Source organism: Dufourea novaeangliae, unplaced genomic scaffold, assembly GCF_001272555.1.
Source record: "Dufourea novaeangliae isolate 0120121106 unplaced genomic scaffold, ASM127255v1 scaffold228, whole genome shotgun sequence".
Classification (NCBI taxonomy): Eukaryota; Metazoa; Arthropoda; class Insecta; order Hymenoptera; family Halictidae; genus Dufourea; species Dufourea novaeangliae.
The window spans coordinates 2,886,659-2,904,383 of NW_015374150.1; the positions used below are offsets into that span (position 1 = coordinate 2,886,659).

The window sequence follows — 17,725 nt, forward strand, 5'->3', positions numbered from 1 at the left end:
TTAAACTTTTTCACTGTACTATCAATATACCAGGTGTTAATTTCAACTCGAGCACCTTAATGATTTCCGCTCTATTGAAAGTAAAAAAAAATTACTAAATAGGATGTACATGGTTTTTAAAGCGTGCATCTGATGGTGATAAAAAAATCCTGTAAAGGTCATTTTAACGGTTTTTTCAAGGTTATCGTATTTTTTTTTCATATTGACATGTATTTTTTTATAACGCGTTAAAGTTTAACATACTACACACCATGACCTTGAAGTGACCTTGAAAGCGAAAAAATCAGTTCCAGTTTGAAAAATGCAGAAGTAAATAAACGTAATAAGAAGTAAAAGAACATTTTATCACCGTCAGATGCTCGTCTTAAAACCGTGTACATCCAATTCAGTCATTTTTTCTTACTTTAAATAGTAGCGGAAATAATTTAGGTGCTCGAGTTAAAATGTACACCCTGTATATCCGAATCTTCTTGTTATTCCTAAGTGAAGATAAAAGAAGTTCTACTGCACGTTACACGTTAGATGGGATTTGGCGGACACACACGAAAACCGTCCTGATGGTTCCTGTCGTTACTAACGCAACCGATCACCTTAGCAGCAGCGATTACCAGCTGCCCAGGGAATATTCACGTGTCTAGTAACAACACGAATCATCAGGAGACAATGAACACATCGGGCATCATTGAAGATATCCGTTCTATGGATAAGCGTCTCTCCTCGTCACAAGTCAGCCGAGATTTTCCGTTTCGAGTAATCGAAGCCTTTCGTGCTCTTGAATTCCAGGTAACTGCTCGAGGAGCAGGTACTCGTCGTTGCGGGGCCAAGATTTCTTGCCGAAGCCGTTCCCGTGCCACAAATGCGGCCGATCCTACAGGAACAAGGGCAGTCTGAAGCGTCATCTCCACGACGAGTGCGGCAAATCGCCACAGTACATCTGCAGCATCTGCGACAAAGGATTCAAACAGAAGGCGAACTTCCAGCGTCACAACTCGACCATCCACAGACGCATCTTCGTGCTCGACGGGTGAAGATCGGCCATCTCGACCGGACGAAGAGCCTCTCATCGCCGGAAGACGACGTCTCCACGCGTGTACACGAAGCACCGTCTCGAGAAGAGAATCTGAATCTGACTTCTTACGCGAACTTTAAAGACTGATTCACGTTATCCGTTGGGCGTGTCGTTCGTGTGTATTTCGACAGGAAAAATATGTGTTCGTTCCGATGGTATTTTTTTGTAATATTATTGCCGCGAAGCATCGTTTCTGTGTGGGGCAATTTGTGTTAGGTTGTTGTCCGGTGACTGATAGACGATGCTTTGGGAAATTTTTATTTTTATTTTCTACCCTATCAAGGGTTTTGTTAGAGTTAACGAAAAGAAAGAGTTGATCGATTCTTCGGAAACGTTTTATTGACGCGTTATTCGTAGTAAAAATGTCTGAGACTGTTGAACGGGGATACTTAAATATCGGTAAGTGAAGACAGAGGAGAATGATCTAGAAATCTTTGAGACAGTTCTGGAAGAGAGGGATAGTTCAGACTTTTCTCTTCTGTACGGCAATACATTACTCGATCGGTTCCCGTTTGCTTATTAAATCGATGAAAGACAATCTTGGTCCGTTCGTCGTGATTCCATCCTGCGATAAATCGTTCTTCGATCGGATCGACGCGACGGAGGAGAAATGACAAGAGGGTTGCCTGACGGGCAGCGTGAATCAACACACCTTCTATTGCACCTTTTTCCGCTTTATTTACGTATACATAAATAGCCACACGCAGTATTTAGCCAGTTTTTTCCTTTTTACATAACAGCTGAGTATGCTACTTTTTATCGAAAGGCCCTTCACATAGATAAATAGTTAAGCGATTAAGCGATAAGGCTTGGCACTCGCAAGAATTTTGTCTCACGGAATCGACTCTGAATAGCAAAACGATCATTAATGTCTCTCTCCAACCATCCCTTTTGCCTACGGAGTTTTACGTTCTTGTTGCGCGATTAGCGGGATTCGTTCTTAACGAAAGAAGGAAATTATTGAGAAACGGTTTCACGGGGAGCTGAGAACGGGATAAACGATTTTTTCATTGTGATATTGTGCGACGACAAACAAACAAAAAGACGCTCGATCGAAGAGATAAAGACGGGGGGGGGGGGTTAGTGGGTGAAATGCGAAATTACGACGTTTAAATTGGTTTTAAGAAATTTCATTCTGTAAGCAATGTTCTGTGATAATACGTTGACTAATTGTTAACTTCGAAGAGGTAATGAAGGGAAGAAAAAGAAATACGATGTTCGCCGAGGCCTTGGTTATACGTAATCTAGTTTCGCAACGTGTAACTATAGTTTATTATAATTTTATTATAATTATCGAAATACGCGATAATAAAATTATAATTGAAAAAACAAAAGGGAAAAGCACTACGTGTCTGACAATTTCTCGAAACTCACACGCGCCCGTCGTGTTTGCACCTTTCTCAAGATGGCCGCCGGAAGCGTCCCCGAAGATGAAGAAGACCGACGACAACCTGGAAGAATTCTAGAAGATTTATACGTTACACCTTTAATTCAGTGGATTCGTAGCTTTCAATTCTCATTCACCGTTACGTAAATTTTTTCGTTCCCGCGATTTTATGGATAATCATTCTCTTTTTTAAGTCCGAACTTCTGCACCGTGAAAATCATCAATTAACTTTTGCATTCTTGCCAGCAAAGCTAGAAATATTTAACATTAGTCGAACATACATATAATTTTCTTCTTTCTTCATTTTCAATTGAATCTAGTAATATGCTCCAGTAGTCATTGTTCGAAGTGGATGAAATATTTTGCTCTTGAATACTTCCGACAATGATAACCGTAAAAGCTCCAACCGAAGACACACAATTCGTGGGGGTATTAACTCGCTCTCGGAGATCTTATCGAGCGTTGATCCGCGAAAGACGCGAGTTCCCCTCGATCCCGTCGAAATTAATCCTGTCACGATTTTGTTCTCAGGTCAGCCAAGATTGTCAAGAAACTCGGTCCGGGACGGTTCAGATTTCCAGAAGCCGTATCCCTGCTTCAAGTGCAGCCGTTCCTACACAAACAAGAGCACGCTGAACCGTCATCTACGGGAGGAATGCGGCAAGATGCCGCAGTATCTGTGCCGTTACTGTCAGAAGGCGTTCAAGCAACGGTCGAATTATCAACGACACGTGTGGACGGTTCACGGATACATCATGTGACCCGGCCCTTTGTGATTCTCACAGTGCAATCCTCCATGACACTTTCATCCCTGCGTCCATACTTCATACCGTCTTACGTTTAAGCGCATCCAGTCGTTCGAGGCCCACGTTGGATAGAGCGAAACAGATCTATTCGCGTGAGAATATCCTTTCATTGAACGTACAGCAAAACTTGTATTACGTTGTTTACTCCGTGCATTCGGTACACGCTATTATACGCAGTGCAGAATAAAGACACAATTTTCCATGGTCCGTTCCGGTTTCTCACCTTTCGTGCCTTCTTCCTGCAGTGATCATTGTTATTGCATCGAAATCACATCCTTTGGCGGATTAAGTTGAGCCTACGTGAAACAGTGTAGCGGGAATCGATTTGCCATCGATTTTGACACTTCTTTCTTTTCCCTAGGCTCCCGCAAAGGTACTGTCATCTTCTATTAACTAGTCAAAATTTCTTATCTAAATAGAACTTTAGGTCTATCTCCACAGCGCTACCACATCTATATTTCTACGTAGAACGATTGAGAGAAAGCAAGAAGGGGAATACAGTAAATTCTCGACGAGTGTTCGAAGGTTCCTCGGCACTAAACTCTTGTACTTATTAAAAAAAGTCAGCGTTACACCTGGTGAGCTCTCCTTAAGTCTTCGAACACTCATAAAGGATTTACTGTATCTTGATCCGTTACTGCTTCACCGTTCGCGATCAAACATTCCGTAATTACCAAGAAAACACTAACGTTCGCATTATGATGTGTCTGATACTCGAACCACGGTTTCAGGGTGGCAGCTCGCCGCGGGACAAGGCAAAGTGGCCAGCAGCGATCAGTACCAGTGCAAGTTGTGCGGTAAGAGCTACACCTGGAAGTCCTCTTACTATCGCCATGCACGGGAGGAATGCGGTGGCCAGCGACGGATGGCCAAATGCAACAACTGCGGAAACCAGTACAGATGGCGGGATTCTTTGTACAAACACTTGAAGTTCGAGTGCGGAGTAGAAGCGAGATACGTGTGCTCGGTGTGCGGCAAAACATTTCGGCACAAATACCACCTGGCTGCTCACTCGAAGAGCTGTCACAAATAGTTCGTCCGGTCGAGTGTGGAAAGAGACGAGTATAACGAAGCTTTAGTTGGAGATGATTGTAGAAATTATAAGTAGAAATGATTTTAAACGTGAAAATGATGAGTGTTTTTATTTTACAACTAGAAGTCTGTTGCTTAATGTACAAGTAGAAGATAGTAAGTTCATTTATTTCTGTCTAGGTAATACATTCGATCATCTCTGGGTACAGCTTTAACCCTGATGGTCTCTTCATTTTTCTTTACGTTTGTGTCACTTCGAATACAATTATTTCAATAAATTAAGAAAAAGTGGCGGTAAAATTCAGGTTTGTTGGGTACTGGAAATAAATATTTGAAAACATATGATACCTATTGAAATATGATCTACATTTCGGGTCACATTGACCGAACGGTAAAACTCCCTTTCTCGCATCGACGAGAAAAATGGATACAAAGCGAACGGGAATGTTCTCGTCGATCTCATCGTCGTTCTCTTTGCGGTCTGTTTCAGAATCGAAGAGGGACCACAATCGCGTGAATTACGACGCTCCGTTCACCTGTTACAAGTGCGGGAAACGATACACGTGGACGGACTCATTGACCAGACACCTGCGCGAGGGCTGCGGGAAGCTGCCCAGACACAAGTGCACCCTCTGCGGCAGAAAGTTCAAGCGTAGGGACTATTTGTTGCGACACGAGAGCAACGTTCACAAGTTGCTGTGAAGCGTTCCAAGGAACCGGAGAACATATTTTTCGTCCTCTGTTTTCGGGACGACCGAAGAGCTCATTCGCCCCCGACTGGTACCATTTGCGCTTGAGTGAGCGTGGACAGCTTTATCACACATGGATCTTTTTTGATTTTTCTGTTCTGTTCTTTATACATTCCAGTGCGTATACTTGCGATTTTCTACGTGAGTTTTATCCAAGTCGGAAGTACATTAACGACGTCTTGTGTGGTTGGTTTCTGTAATTCCTGACCAGTCGATGTCCGAACAAAAATTTAGGCTGTACAATATAGTGAAATGGATATCGATTACTAGAAGTAGCGCAACGTTCTGTTGACAAGTACGCCACTGACACGAGAATCAAAGACTTGCTCGTCTATAAGACTGATATCGACTCGATAACGTCAATGTTCTATTGGACGTGGACGTTTAGAGGAATTTTTTTTTTTTATTTTGGACGACGTTTAACTCAACATTTCGATTATTTTTGTAAGGTCTTGAGGGATGTAAGAGTATTATGTAAATATGTTATACTTTACTTAGCTTTGAGTTAAGTGGTGGATCCCTGGGTAATGCCCACCCCAGTCCTATTGCAGGGCTGGTGAGATGGCCACAGGCGCTCAAACTAAGCCACGGCCGGGCCTAGGGGGGGAGGATTTCAAACTCCCCGCTCCCAGGAGAACGATCAAAATCTAATCTAATCTAAGTGGTGGAAGTATAATATTGTACTTCTTTCAGTATCTCGCTGAAGAAACGACTGAAAATTTTCTCGTACTCTTAATGGTCGCTGGACGTTTTTACAAGTGTATACCGCAGATCGACTTTTAAACGTGTTGTACATGTCTCGAATAAGGTATCGATAACTGTACATACATGTTAGTATTCGCGGAATATCGTACTATTTCTTACTTAAATAGCGTTTATAAATTGAAAAGTTTGTAAATAAAGCGCTTCTTAGCAACTTCTGTCTGTAAATCCGTTGTAAAAGTCATTTATTAAACGCGCTTGCTCGTAATAAAAGATTCATAGGAACCGACAAAATGGGTTGTGTCACGTGAACGCGTTGAAGTCTCCGAAATAGTTCAGAATATCATCGAATACAATTATATATCACTTGCCGTAATTTTTGGGGACACTCTACACAGAAGACTTTATAAATTAATAATTTCGGCCACGAACAACAGTTCGACACAAAATCTACCCAATCTCAGGAAATTTGATATCAAAACGCGTCGACGCAGTGATGTCTCAGCTGGCAGATATTCGAACTCGAAGACCTCAGCATTGCCAATTCTTACCCCTCGATCTTTTAATAAAGTTAACGTATTCCTTCAAACGAAACACCTTTCGAGTGACTGTCACTATACAGGGTGAATCACGAATCGCGATCAGTAGAGATTACTCTGTTATTAGCAGTCCGATCGAAAATGTTTGTATCAGGTATAGCATGGTTTCAAGAGAGCTTCAACGTGAAATTCTATAACAGATAGACGTAAAAAAATTATAGGTGTATTTGTAAAAAATTGAAGGTGACCTTGAATAATCAGGAAAAAAAAAGAGTTGACAAAAACTTTGCTACAGTCACGTTAAAGCTCTCTTGAAACCATGCTACACCTGATAAAAATATTTTCGATCGGACTGCTAGTAACAGAGTAATCTCTACTGATCACGATTCGTAGTTCACCCTGTAGATGACGTGGCTGACAGATAATACCCCATTCCCCGTGTATTTATTTCGTTTTGCATCCCTAACAAGACAATAACGTGATAAATGGCGTACCTTCGGGCGCAATTACAGTAGCTTATTGTTCTTTCAGTCTACTTCAATCCAGACTATTACAAGAGACTCGGGAGGCACTTTTGCACGAGCTGTGGAAAGGAGTACAGGTGGATGCAGTCGTTGGTCAGACACGCGAGGGAAGAATGCGGAAAGGATCCGCAGCACAGTTGTCCCGTGTGCGGGGCAAAAATCCGGCACAAGTGGATGCTGAAGAAGCATCTGGTCACCGTTCACAACTGGATCATCACGAACGGGAAGACCAATTGAAAAATCCTGTCAGGGACAGAGATGGGCAAATTCGTTATTCAGATAAAAAATTTCGAATAACGAATAAAAGAAATTCGAAAAAAGTAATTCGCCATTTTTAACACTAGAACTACCGACGATGAGCGTATATTTATTTCTATCCGGTAGATAATCATGGCATAATCATTGTGAAAATATTCAAATTTTTATATCAATTAATGTCTTTATTTTCATACTGCAGCCCAAAGTTTTGAAAGATCGGAGAAAATGCGTTGTTGTAACATTTTAATAACTATTATAGGAGGGCATTAATCAGTCGTTTTGACGGCTTTGGTAGTTCTAGTGTTAATAGCATAACCGTGAAAATTTTAATTTTTGCAATAACACAATACTTCTTTCGAATGAGTAGACACTTGGCAAACAATTATTTCATTTCATTAACTGTTCAAAGGTCAGGATGACGATTCCATATACTGCTGTTTTTCACGAATAAAATTGTGCCCAACTCTGGTCAGGGAAAGAATCTAGCTCATAGTGTCTGAAAGCTCGTGGTAGTCGAAAAAGCTGTCTTAGCTACTCGTTCAATCATTCCCAGTGATAGTTGATGGAAAATAAATGACTATTCGTGATGTATATAAATTATTCCAATATCGTGTAATTGTTTTCATATAGACTAGACTTAAAAGAAAAAACGAAATAGATTACAAACTGGATGAAATTCTAGTCGGTGTATACGAAACGCATAGGAACAATATGAATGGCCATTTATTTTTCATCAGCCTTGTAATTTCTAATTGTGTCTGGTCACAATTGATGTAACCCAATGATTGTCTTATTCCGTAATACATACTGCTGATTAGAAATTTGGGATCTTGTTCGACCTTGTATCAGTTTATAAAAAACAAAATTTTCGAATTTATCAGAAATCCGTCGAACCGATCCCAAACTTTTCAGCCGCAGTGTACAGTCTTCGTGGCGTTAGAATAAGGAAACCTGATGATTGTATTCAATCTGAACTGATTTTTTGTTATCTTTTCCGTTCCCCTCGGCCTCGGGGGAAAGTAAAACTTCCGCGAATGAGGCTTGCGTATTTCTGTATATTATATGAAAGTTTTTCGGTAATAAAGAAGATAATAGAAGGAAGGGATGCGTGAGAAACCACGGCTACGATGGATGCTTTGAATTAGAATTGAAGAGAGCCGTCGTACCGTCAGAAACGCATCGGCTAATGCTTCTGTTTGTTTGCAGGCTATCCGAGATCCCCGTATCACGCACGTTATCGCGGGAGGTATTTCTGCGACGTCTGCGGGAAAGCGTACACGTGGAAGCCATCGTTGATGCGGCACAAACGCGAGGAGTGCGGCAAAGAGCCGCGTTACGCGTGTCCGGTGTGCCATCACAAGATCCGTCGAAGCGGTCAATTGAAGCTCCATCTGTTTCACGTGCACAATTGGCCGTCAACGTACGACGTGAACGAGTATCGAACGATGTCAGTGTACGACGAAATATGAACGAATCTCACTTGACCCGTTTCTTTGTCCTCCGATGTCAGCTGATCTCGCGCGACAAACGTGTCACGTTATTAAAAATAAACCGATTCCGATAGGCGAACAACACATTTGCGTATACAACGATCATCGTGGAATGGTCCATCTTCTTCCTCCTTTTCTGTCATTTTTCACGAGACGAATGCTCCATCTCGAATAAATATTATCCCGATAGTAGAAGAACCTTTTGCGTAAGACGCAAAAAATTAAATGATCGACGGCACGACTAAGTTAATCGATCGGAGGGATTCCTCGAGGCCGATAGTGTACCAATCTGTTGTCGTTGATTTTTTAGGCCTCCTTAGGAAGTTCGTCTGCGACAATTGCGGGAAAGCGTACAAATGGAGGGAGTCGTTGCAGCAGCATCGCCGGCTGGAGTGCGGGATCGAACCGCAATTCGGCTGCATCTTTTGCGGGCGGCGGTTCAAGCACAAACACCACTTGAAGGAGCACCTGAAGAGACGGCACAAGTGCGATCAGTCGAAGCTCCCCTGGATCAATAGTCGATAAACCGATCCGTTTTTTTTTTTTTCATGTTACTCGGTTCCTATTCTTCGATACTGTAATTTTTTGGAACGAAACATAGTTATAGTAGAGAGATCGGCGAATTAAGTAGTAAGTACGATTGGATCTACCAACGAGTAATTGAAGTTTCTTAGAATACTGCCATTGGAAAATGCAGACGTTTCAAATAATCATCGACATTCTCTTCGAAGTAAGTACTGAATTTCGAAGAAAACCGTGAATTTCAAGATTCCGTTGCTTTATACTCGTTGGTACGGCCAATAAAATCAGTATCAACCGTACGTGGCGTTAGATTTAGTAACCAAATGGTGGATCGGCAACGTTTAATCGAGCGACGTCCAAGTATTTCCACGCAGCGTCTTTCGTAGCCCACTTCGAGATGTAATCAATGTTCCTGTAACCCCGTATCAAACACGATTATCATCGAACATTCCTGTTGTATATACGTTTTTTAATTGCGACGACAAGACGACAGATTTGTCGAAGATGTGATGCGCAGTAATAAAAAGACACTTTGTTGACGAACTCTCGGACCCTTCCTTTTGCGAGCGACAAAACCAAATCCGTCGAATGGGAAATACGCTTTTCGTTTTAGTTCGAGAGAGAGGAGTGCTATTTGCGTGTTCATTGAGCCAATGAGAATATTTTTTCCACGTTGCTAATAAGAACGTTCCCGCTTGTGATTTCAGGTTTACCGTTCTTCGCGTATCGGCCTAGCTACCTGTGCAACACCTGCGGCAAGACGTACAAATGGAAGGAATCGTTGAATCTTCACAAGAGAATGGAATGCGGTATCTCGCCACGTTTCGCGTGCAAGATCTGCGGACGACGGTTCAAGCACAAGCATCATCTGACGAAACACCACAAGTCCATTCACAATTACGTGGACCAATGGCAGTCGATCGACGAGCCAACGAAGGAACTCGAGAGGCAGTCGTACGCGGACCCGACCGCGTTATGATTTTCTTTAACGATCCGCTGTAAACCAAAGCTCACCGTCGATGGTTTTTTTAACATGAATTTACAACTCGACAGAAAAATGGAAACACACGATTTAATTTCGATGCCCACCGGTAAAGTTTAGCTTGATGTGTCTATCACCTAAGATTACCGGTTAAATCTGAATTGAATGCGAAGGATGGGCATATAAACGATGGATGAAAAGGTGTTTCATGGACTCCATGTCGTTATTGTGCGTTTTTATGAATTATACAAATAAATATCGAATGAGAATACAAAGAGTACAAATAAAAGAGGATGGAAGGATTTTAATTCGGGAAGTTTTACATCGTTTAAATAAGCATAATCCTCTGGTTATTGCTTCGACACTTTTCTTCCGACATCCCCGATTCCCGATTCGAAGCTTCAACTCGTTGTTTATTTATCAATCAATGATGTTTTCCTCGAATATAAAAAGGTTCTGTAGCCGCTTGTAAGGGGTTATATACCTTTGAGCTGTTAAATAAAAGGTAAATTTAAAAAATTTTTTGTATATGAGGAATTATTGTTTATTAAAAATTTAACATATAGATCTTAATGTATGTTATTTCTTTAGAAATTTCTGAGTAATTGAGTTATAAATAGCTGCCATTTAATTATCATCCGTTTCACAAAAACACCATCTGCGGTACCAGATATATCTCTGTGGGCTCTTATCTTGAACAAGTTTATTCAATTTTATATTAAAGTAAACAAAAAGAACTAGTACTTATCAAAACTGATTTTGAAAATATCAATATTTTCACAAATTGACGAAAAAAAGAAACAATTCACTTTATCAAGTACTAGATTTTAGTTTTAATTCAAGTTCAATAGTCTTAAATATTTCTGGTACCGATTTTGAAAACTACATTCCAAGTGAAAGTCATTTTCTTCTGTCGATAGATATATAGCTCAGAAATTCCTAAAGAAATTACATATAATAAGATGTATACGTTGAATTTTTAATAAACAATAATTCTGCATATCCAACAGAAGTTTCTTAATTTTCCCTCTTATTTAACATCTCAAAGGTACGTAACCCTTTAATGTACGGTCGGAGAGAGACTTGATGTTTGATAAGATATAATCGCAAGCCATAATTGTCTTGTTCCGCATCCCATGCACGATTCATAATTTGTGTTTCAGGTGACACCGCCGGCCGGGAAACCGTTTTTCCGTGCAGAGTCTGCGGCAAGGTCTACTCGAGGAAATCCTCCATGTACACCCATCTCCGCCTCTGCGGGAAAGAACCCGCGTTCACCTGCATTCTATGCGGCAGGCGGTTCAAGTACAAACACAGACTGCAATCGCATCTCGCGTCGAACTTGCACACGCAACGTTTTCAGTAACGATCCGTCGGCGTCATTTATGCGCAATTGTTTCTCGATGAATCGTGTCCTTACAGCGATTAATGGATCTGAAAATTCTAAGTTAAGTAAATTGTGTGTGTTCTTTTTCTGTGTTTTATTATTAGTACATCAGAAATCGTAACGACAATATTCGTCGAGAGACATTGCATTCTTATGGGGCACATACACTTGGTGGGTTTGAAAAACAAGAAGAAAATCGGAATCGATAGAAGTTCGAAGGATTGTTCGTTAACTAAAAAGAATTTTGATGTGGGTGTAAATTTAGTAATTGGTATTGCCATTGAAGCTCTCAATATTACAACGTTAAGCAGATTGCATTGTCATGCGATAATTTTATCGTTTCAAGGGATTATAATATTTTTATGAGTCTTACGAATAATGAGCTTTTTCTTTCATTCCATCCAAGTGTACGAGGACTCTGTATAAAACGTGTTCAATCGATCGATCTGGAAACGATTAAGGATCCGCCAGTTGTCAATATAGAAACCCGTTAAACCGACAATTTTGGGGCTGCAGAAACGCACCGAAGACACGAAAGACTGATAGAATTCTTTATCTGTATTCGAAACACTAGAGAACAGATGCTACGAGATATTTTTACAGAATAATATTTTAGTCGAAGCGACTCTCGAATGATATAGATCATTAGAGGAAAGAGCACATTGTAGATAAATATTTTGTTATATATATATTTTCTACGTTTAGGGCTTCCAGCAATGTACACAAGGCTACCAAAACAAAAATAAAGATTCTATAATAACAATTCACAATATAAAACAGAAACCGTCTAATTTCCTCGTGAAGCTCGCAGAACTCGTGAAACCGTTAACGTAGCGCTGCGCAACTCGTCCGTTCGAACAAGATAATATGACAAATAAATACTTGTTTCTTAAACTAACAAATATAAATAACTAAATCTGATTCATATACGAAACTTAGGAATGTCAACTCCTGAATTGAAAATCTTGACTTCGAATCCCAATGTTGATTTTCGACTTGATAGATCTCTTTCATTACGAGATCCTCAATGCTACAGTTCATCTCAATCATTAGTTATGAAAAAATCTGCAACTGAACAGTTGCGCAGCGCTGCGTTGACGACAGATCGCGGCGGAAGGTATACTGAAAAAAATTCGTCGTGAAAACAGTGTGAACCGGTGTTCCTAACCATCGTGAAACGCTTCTTGTTTTTTGCAGCCAGCTCGCAGAAGGTGTGGATCTGCTTTCGATGCGGCAAACGTTATCTGTGGCGGAGCTCCCTGAAGAACCATGTCCGTGTGGAATGCGGAAAAGGGCCGGCATTCACGTGTCCGATATGTGGACGGATGTTCAAGCACAAGCACCGCTGGCAGTCGCACATGAAATCCGTGCACCGTATTAACATACAACACTGAAACTCACGTTCGACAGTAATTTCCAAACGCGAGCGATCGATAAAAAAGGAAGAGAAGTTAGCAATGGGAATCTGCGTGACGCGAGATAGTTCAAGCTTTAACGTAATATCTTCTGTCTTCCGAGAATATGGTCTCAAGAAAAATACTTGTATACCTCCGTTCGTTCCGAAAGACGCCATTTTGGTACCAGTCCAAGCAACATTCCCTGTTTCCTTTAACGAACAGTTGAGGTCTATATCAGTTCAAACATGAGAAATCGATTTTTCTATTGTTTCAATCTTGAATGAAATAAAAGTTCGATACTCCAAACTGGTATTTTGTGCTTATATATTTAGTAGCGGTTTCGAATTCTAGCCCCAACAGTGTTTCATTCCCTGATAGACCTGACTGTTAACGTGAAACTGTGATTTCAGGCGAAGATACTTCACCAAGATGGACGATCGAATCGCTGGGAACAGGACTCGCGCAAGGTGACAGGTTTGCTTGTAATTTTTCACAAACACAATTGTACCATCAAGCCAGATTCACACTAGCGGTCGAATAATAGCAAATGAAAAAGACATAACAAATAAAATTGAATTTTTCATTTTCATTCGCTAATTTTTTATTTGCTATTCTATGCAGTTTTCTTCAATGTCTGCCGACTTGCTTGTTCGTGGTACAAGCGCAGCGCGTACCCATCGCTACCGCAGGAACTCGGCCGGTAGACCCGCGCTCTGATTGGTCGAGTTTTTTCGTTAATATCTCGTTAACAAAGCCTCGGAGAACTTTTTCGCTAAGAAAAAACTTATTTCAAATCACTCCAGGAATCACCCCATTCAAGGAGTTACAACATTTTTGGGACATCCTGTATCTCTTCTTATCCACGTCGAATCGGGTGTCATCTTTTGCTAGCACGTCTGCTCCTCACTTTACTCGTTACACTGGAGTAACCTTGTCCAACGGGGTCTTTCGTTTTCGCTACAGACCGTTTACACTCTGTGTTTCCTTTTGTCTTGCAGTGCCGCGGCTCACGGTGATGAGCATCGAGAATCTGGGCTACAAGAGGAGACCGTTGATTCACAAGTGCGCCAGATGTGGCAAGTGTTACCAGCTGGAGACATCGTTGAAGAGACATCAGAGGCTCGAGTGCGGCGTGGAGCCGCGACAGGGCTGTCCGATCTGCGGGAAAAAGTTCAAGCACAGATTCAAGCTGACCCATCATTTAGCCGCGTGCAGAAGATAACGGGAATAATAGGATCTTTAAAGTCCTGAAAGTTCATCTCAGTGATCAAAAATCTGCGACTGAACAGTTCTGGTCGAGCCGAGGAAATTTCACATGTTGAAAGAGTCCGAAGAAACGATCAATGTGCAATCTCGAGATGAAATATCATCGATGGAAGTTTCGGTGAATGTGATATGTAACAGAAAGTATTTTCCGCAAAGGAATTGATGTTCGTATACTTGGTATCTCTGCTCGACAGGGAATCAAGCAAGCTTTACGGTTGATTCATCGTTGTGTAAAGAATTGTAATTTTATAATGATCCAGAAGGTGCTGCCGAGAATCAAAAAGTTCGTTGCTTCTAAAGGACGAACACAGCGTACACAGAATCGATACAATCGACGCGTGTGTGTGATTTAGTCAAAAGGGGAATCGAACGATTTCGCTGTACAAATTTTACACTTTTCAATAAAGACACGTTTTCCATTTACGAAACGAGTGTCTGTCCCACCCCATGATTGACGAAATGATGATCGCATTTGAATTCATACTTCTCGCCTAGTACTGTCACTATGAATAACAAAATTTACTCTATCGCTTGCCCTTCTGCTCTTGATCTGCTCTTTAACCTATCCTCCGTCTAACTGTTCGCGTCCTTTCCCCCGTGACGCTACATGCCCACCTGAGAAACGAAATTTCATCAGGTAGGAAATTCACGTAGTTAATTTGATACGAACAGAATCCTGAGAGTTCTCAGTGAGTTCCTCTGAATCCTCTAATTCAGAGGACTAGCGTCTCTCGTGTGGACATGTAGCCGAAGCCTGCACAATGTTACGAACCCAGAAAGAGGCGTAATCTTTTCAGGAATCTGATAGTTGTCTCGTTGTGAGCAAAACGTTTTTCGTTACCGATCTCTCCCCGTCGCCGTGGAATGGCGAAATCGAGAGAGGCCCCGGGAACGCAGGCGCGTCTAACGGCGTAATCCTCTCGTTTCAGGGCTACTGGTGACCATGCTACTCTCGCAAGACATTCATCAGCCCCAGAACAACAGCAACACACTGTGGAACCAGTTGTGCTACAACGAGACCCAGCAGAAACAGACGCGAAGCCAGCAACGTGGAAAGGAGTCCAGGGAGACCGAGGCGAAGTACCCGTGCCACAGGTGCGGTAAGACGTACAAGGCGACCACCTCGCTCAGCCGTCACAGACGACTCGAGTGCGGCGTGATCCCGTGCGAGGTCTGCCCGATATGCGATCGGCGATTCAAACACAGATTCGTGTTGAACTCGCACATCGTCGGATGCCAGAAGAAGCTGCGTCACATCATGCAGAAAGGCCGCGACTCACCCGTGTCGGCCGACGAACGGGAGCAGCGTTAGCTTCCACGAGATCCTCTTCCTTCATTTCTGACCGAAGCGCGCACGACTAATCGCGCGTGAATTCCGTTTTGCCGGTTTTACTAATGCTGCTAGTCCACGCTAGGAACGTTGTCGAGAATGAGCCTCGAGCGACAGTGTGACTTCAGTGTTCATTTCAGAGTGAACTCTTGTGACGTTACAGAGTGTCCCAAGATAATGGGACATTCTGCGATATTCATATTGCTCGTGCAAATAAAAATCGAAAAGTTCTTTACCGTTTTGTAATCTGAAATCCCGTTTCCGAGATATTAACAGTTGAACCAACTCCAATCAGCTGAGCGGTTGGTCACACGAAAGCGCAGACCGCTCAGCTGATTGGGGTTCGTTTAATTTCTAATATCTCGGAAACGGAGCTTCCGTATTTGCACGGGGAATATGCGTGTTGCGAAATGTCCTATCGTTTTAGAGCACCCTGTATATTCGCGAGAATAAAGGCTGTTAATCATTCTGTTCGTTCACTTTGATATCCACTTCAGGGTTACTGTCACGAGTGAAGCTCTCAGATCGAAACACGGAGCATTCATTTTGTGGACTCGAATTTTGTGGATGTTGAACGAAAAGGAGTTTTAATACTGAAAAGTGTACAGGGTGTTCAAGTGTATTTTGTAGTCGTATTTTTGTTATTCATTCAAAGTGAATAGTTTGAAATTCCGTTATGTAGACACACGTTGTGCCGATTTTCGATTGGACGGAAGTGTCGCCATGACATTCTAGGCATTTTCTTTAATATTAGGAAAAATGATGACGTGCAGCATTTATGTATACAGCAGTATGTTATTATATGATTTTGTTACTTTTAGGTTTTCGATTATTTTCAAGTTATACACAGGTCGTAGAATTTTGAAAAGACACTTGCGTTGACACACCCTGTATGAATTGGAATACGTATGGAACTCTTTTTTTGAACACCTTGTATAATTTAGATTTTGTATAATTTTCAATTGTATACGCTTTGAAACAGCGCTGTCCACTACTGAAGTTCTTTATACACGACTTTCTTCCTTTCTACGTAGCATGTAATATATATCCAGTCGGACGATGTCAACAAGAACGGATGGTCTCCAGTCTCTCTAAAACGTTGGACAGCACAGTTTCAAAAGCTCTTGCCGCGTATCTTCCAAACCCAACAAGATTTCTTATAATTTAGACAAGCATACATACATTCGTAGCGTCGAAACTGATCGTGTACCCTTGCGAATTGTATTAATTTCCGAGGAGTATTCACGATCAGTTGTTTGCTTACATTTTAAAAAGGCGTGGAGTTCCTTTGTTTGCGTTCGAGGTGAACGTGTACCGGGAATCTCTCGACGATTGTGTTTTATATGTAACTGACAAATAAATGACTCTGAACGAGCGATGTATAATATTCAATAAACACTGACATGTCGGCCATTGTTACGTTAACTGGATCCGATCGAGGATCATCTCTCCTTCAATTAACTCACGTCACTCACACACTGTAATGAATATCCAAGAATTCGTGTCGTGTTTTTCGAACTCGTCGAATCCTCTCTGTCCTCTGTGTAAAATTTTCGAAACCGACGCTTGCCATCAGGTACACTCGCCATCGAATCTTTCTTTTCTGTTCGTTCACGTGTTTCTTCGTTCGACAGGTCTACTGCCGAAGAGTGCATGGAGCACGTTGAACAATTACCAAAACGTACCGATGGACGATCTGATGCTGAAAGAAGGGGCCACCTATCACGACCCGTACTATTACCAGGGGATGGTGAACGATCCGAGCAAGAAACAGCTATTCACCTGCTCGCTCTGCGGAAGGGCGTACACCTGGATGTACAGTCTGCGTCGACACAAGCTTCAATGCGGCGACCAGGAGGCGAGGAACGAGTGCCAGTTCTGCTCGAAGAAGTTCTTCAGACGCGACAGACTAAAGGAACACATGTTGGCTCATCACTCGAACATGATCTAAGGGACACAATTTAGAAATCGCCTCGGAATTTAACCCTTTAACTGTGACCATTGCAAATATTTCGTGCGAAACTTTGCGACAGCGAGACAGAGCGAACTCCAATGGCAATTAATACGAATTAAACCATTTATTTTATTGGATCTTTAAGAATTCAAAATTCATAATTTTAGCCATTAATTTATTAATATGAAAATGAGATAAAAATTTATTTCCTGCACTGGATGGTGTTATTACGTTGATAATAATACATAAATGTAATTAAGTTTTATTGAAGTCTTTATTTTACTGAATTTTGTGTATTAAAATTCACTACAAATGCATAAATTTAATTATA

At 41.5% G+C, this 17,725-nt stretch overlaps 3 protein-coding genes across 3 annotated transcripts; all 3 read left to right on the forward strand.

The window, feature by feature from the left end:
- The first annotated feature begins 1,431 nt into the window (after positions 1-1,431).
- Positions 1,432-4,996, forward strand: LOC107191538 (zinc finger protein 595-like). The gene is made up of 4 exons (XM_015580600.1): positions 1,432-1,468; positions 2,988-3,146; positions 3,994-4,236; positions 4,785-4,996. Exons 1-4 carry the CDS (start codon positions 1,432-1,434, stop codon positions 4,994-4,996), a joined length of 651 nt encoding a protein of 216 aa, XP_015436086.1.
- Positions 4,997-6,921: 1,925 nt separating this feature from the next.
- Positions 6,922-10,057, forward strand: LOC107191539 (zinc finger protein CKR1-like). Its single transcript, XM_015580602.1, has 4 exons — positions 6,922-7,078; positions 8,273-8,513; positions 8,877-9,073; positions 9,786-10,057. Exons 1-4 carry the CDS (start codon positions 6,922-6,924, stop codon positions 10,055-10,057), a joined length of 867 nt encoding a protein of 288 aa, XP_015436088.1.
- Positions 10,058-15,053: 4,996 nt separating this feature from the next.
- On the forward strand, positions 15,054-17,391 carry LOC107191540 (zinc finger protein 254-like). The gene is made up of 2 exons (XM_015580603.1): positions 15,054-15,281; positions 17,017-17,391. Exons 1-2 carry the CDS (start codon positions 15,054-15,056, stop codon positions 17,389-17,391), a joined length of 603 nt encoding a protein of 200 aa, XP_015436089.1.
- The last annotated feature ends 334 nt before the right edge of the window (positions 17,392-17,725 follow it).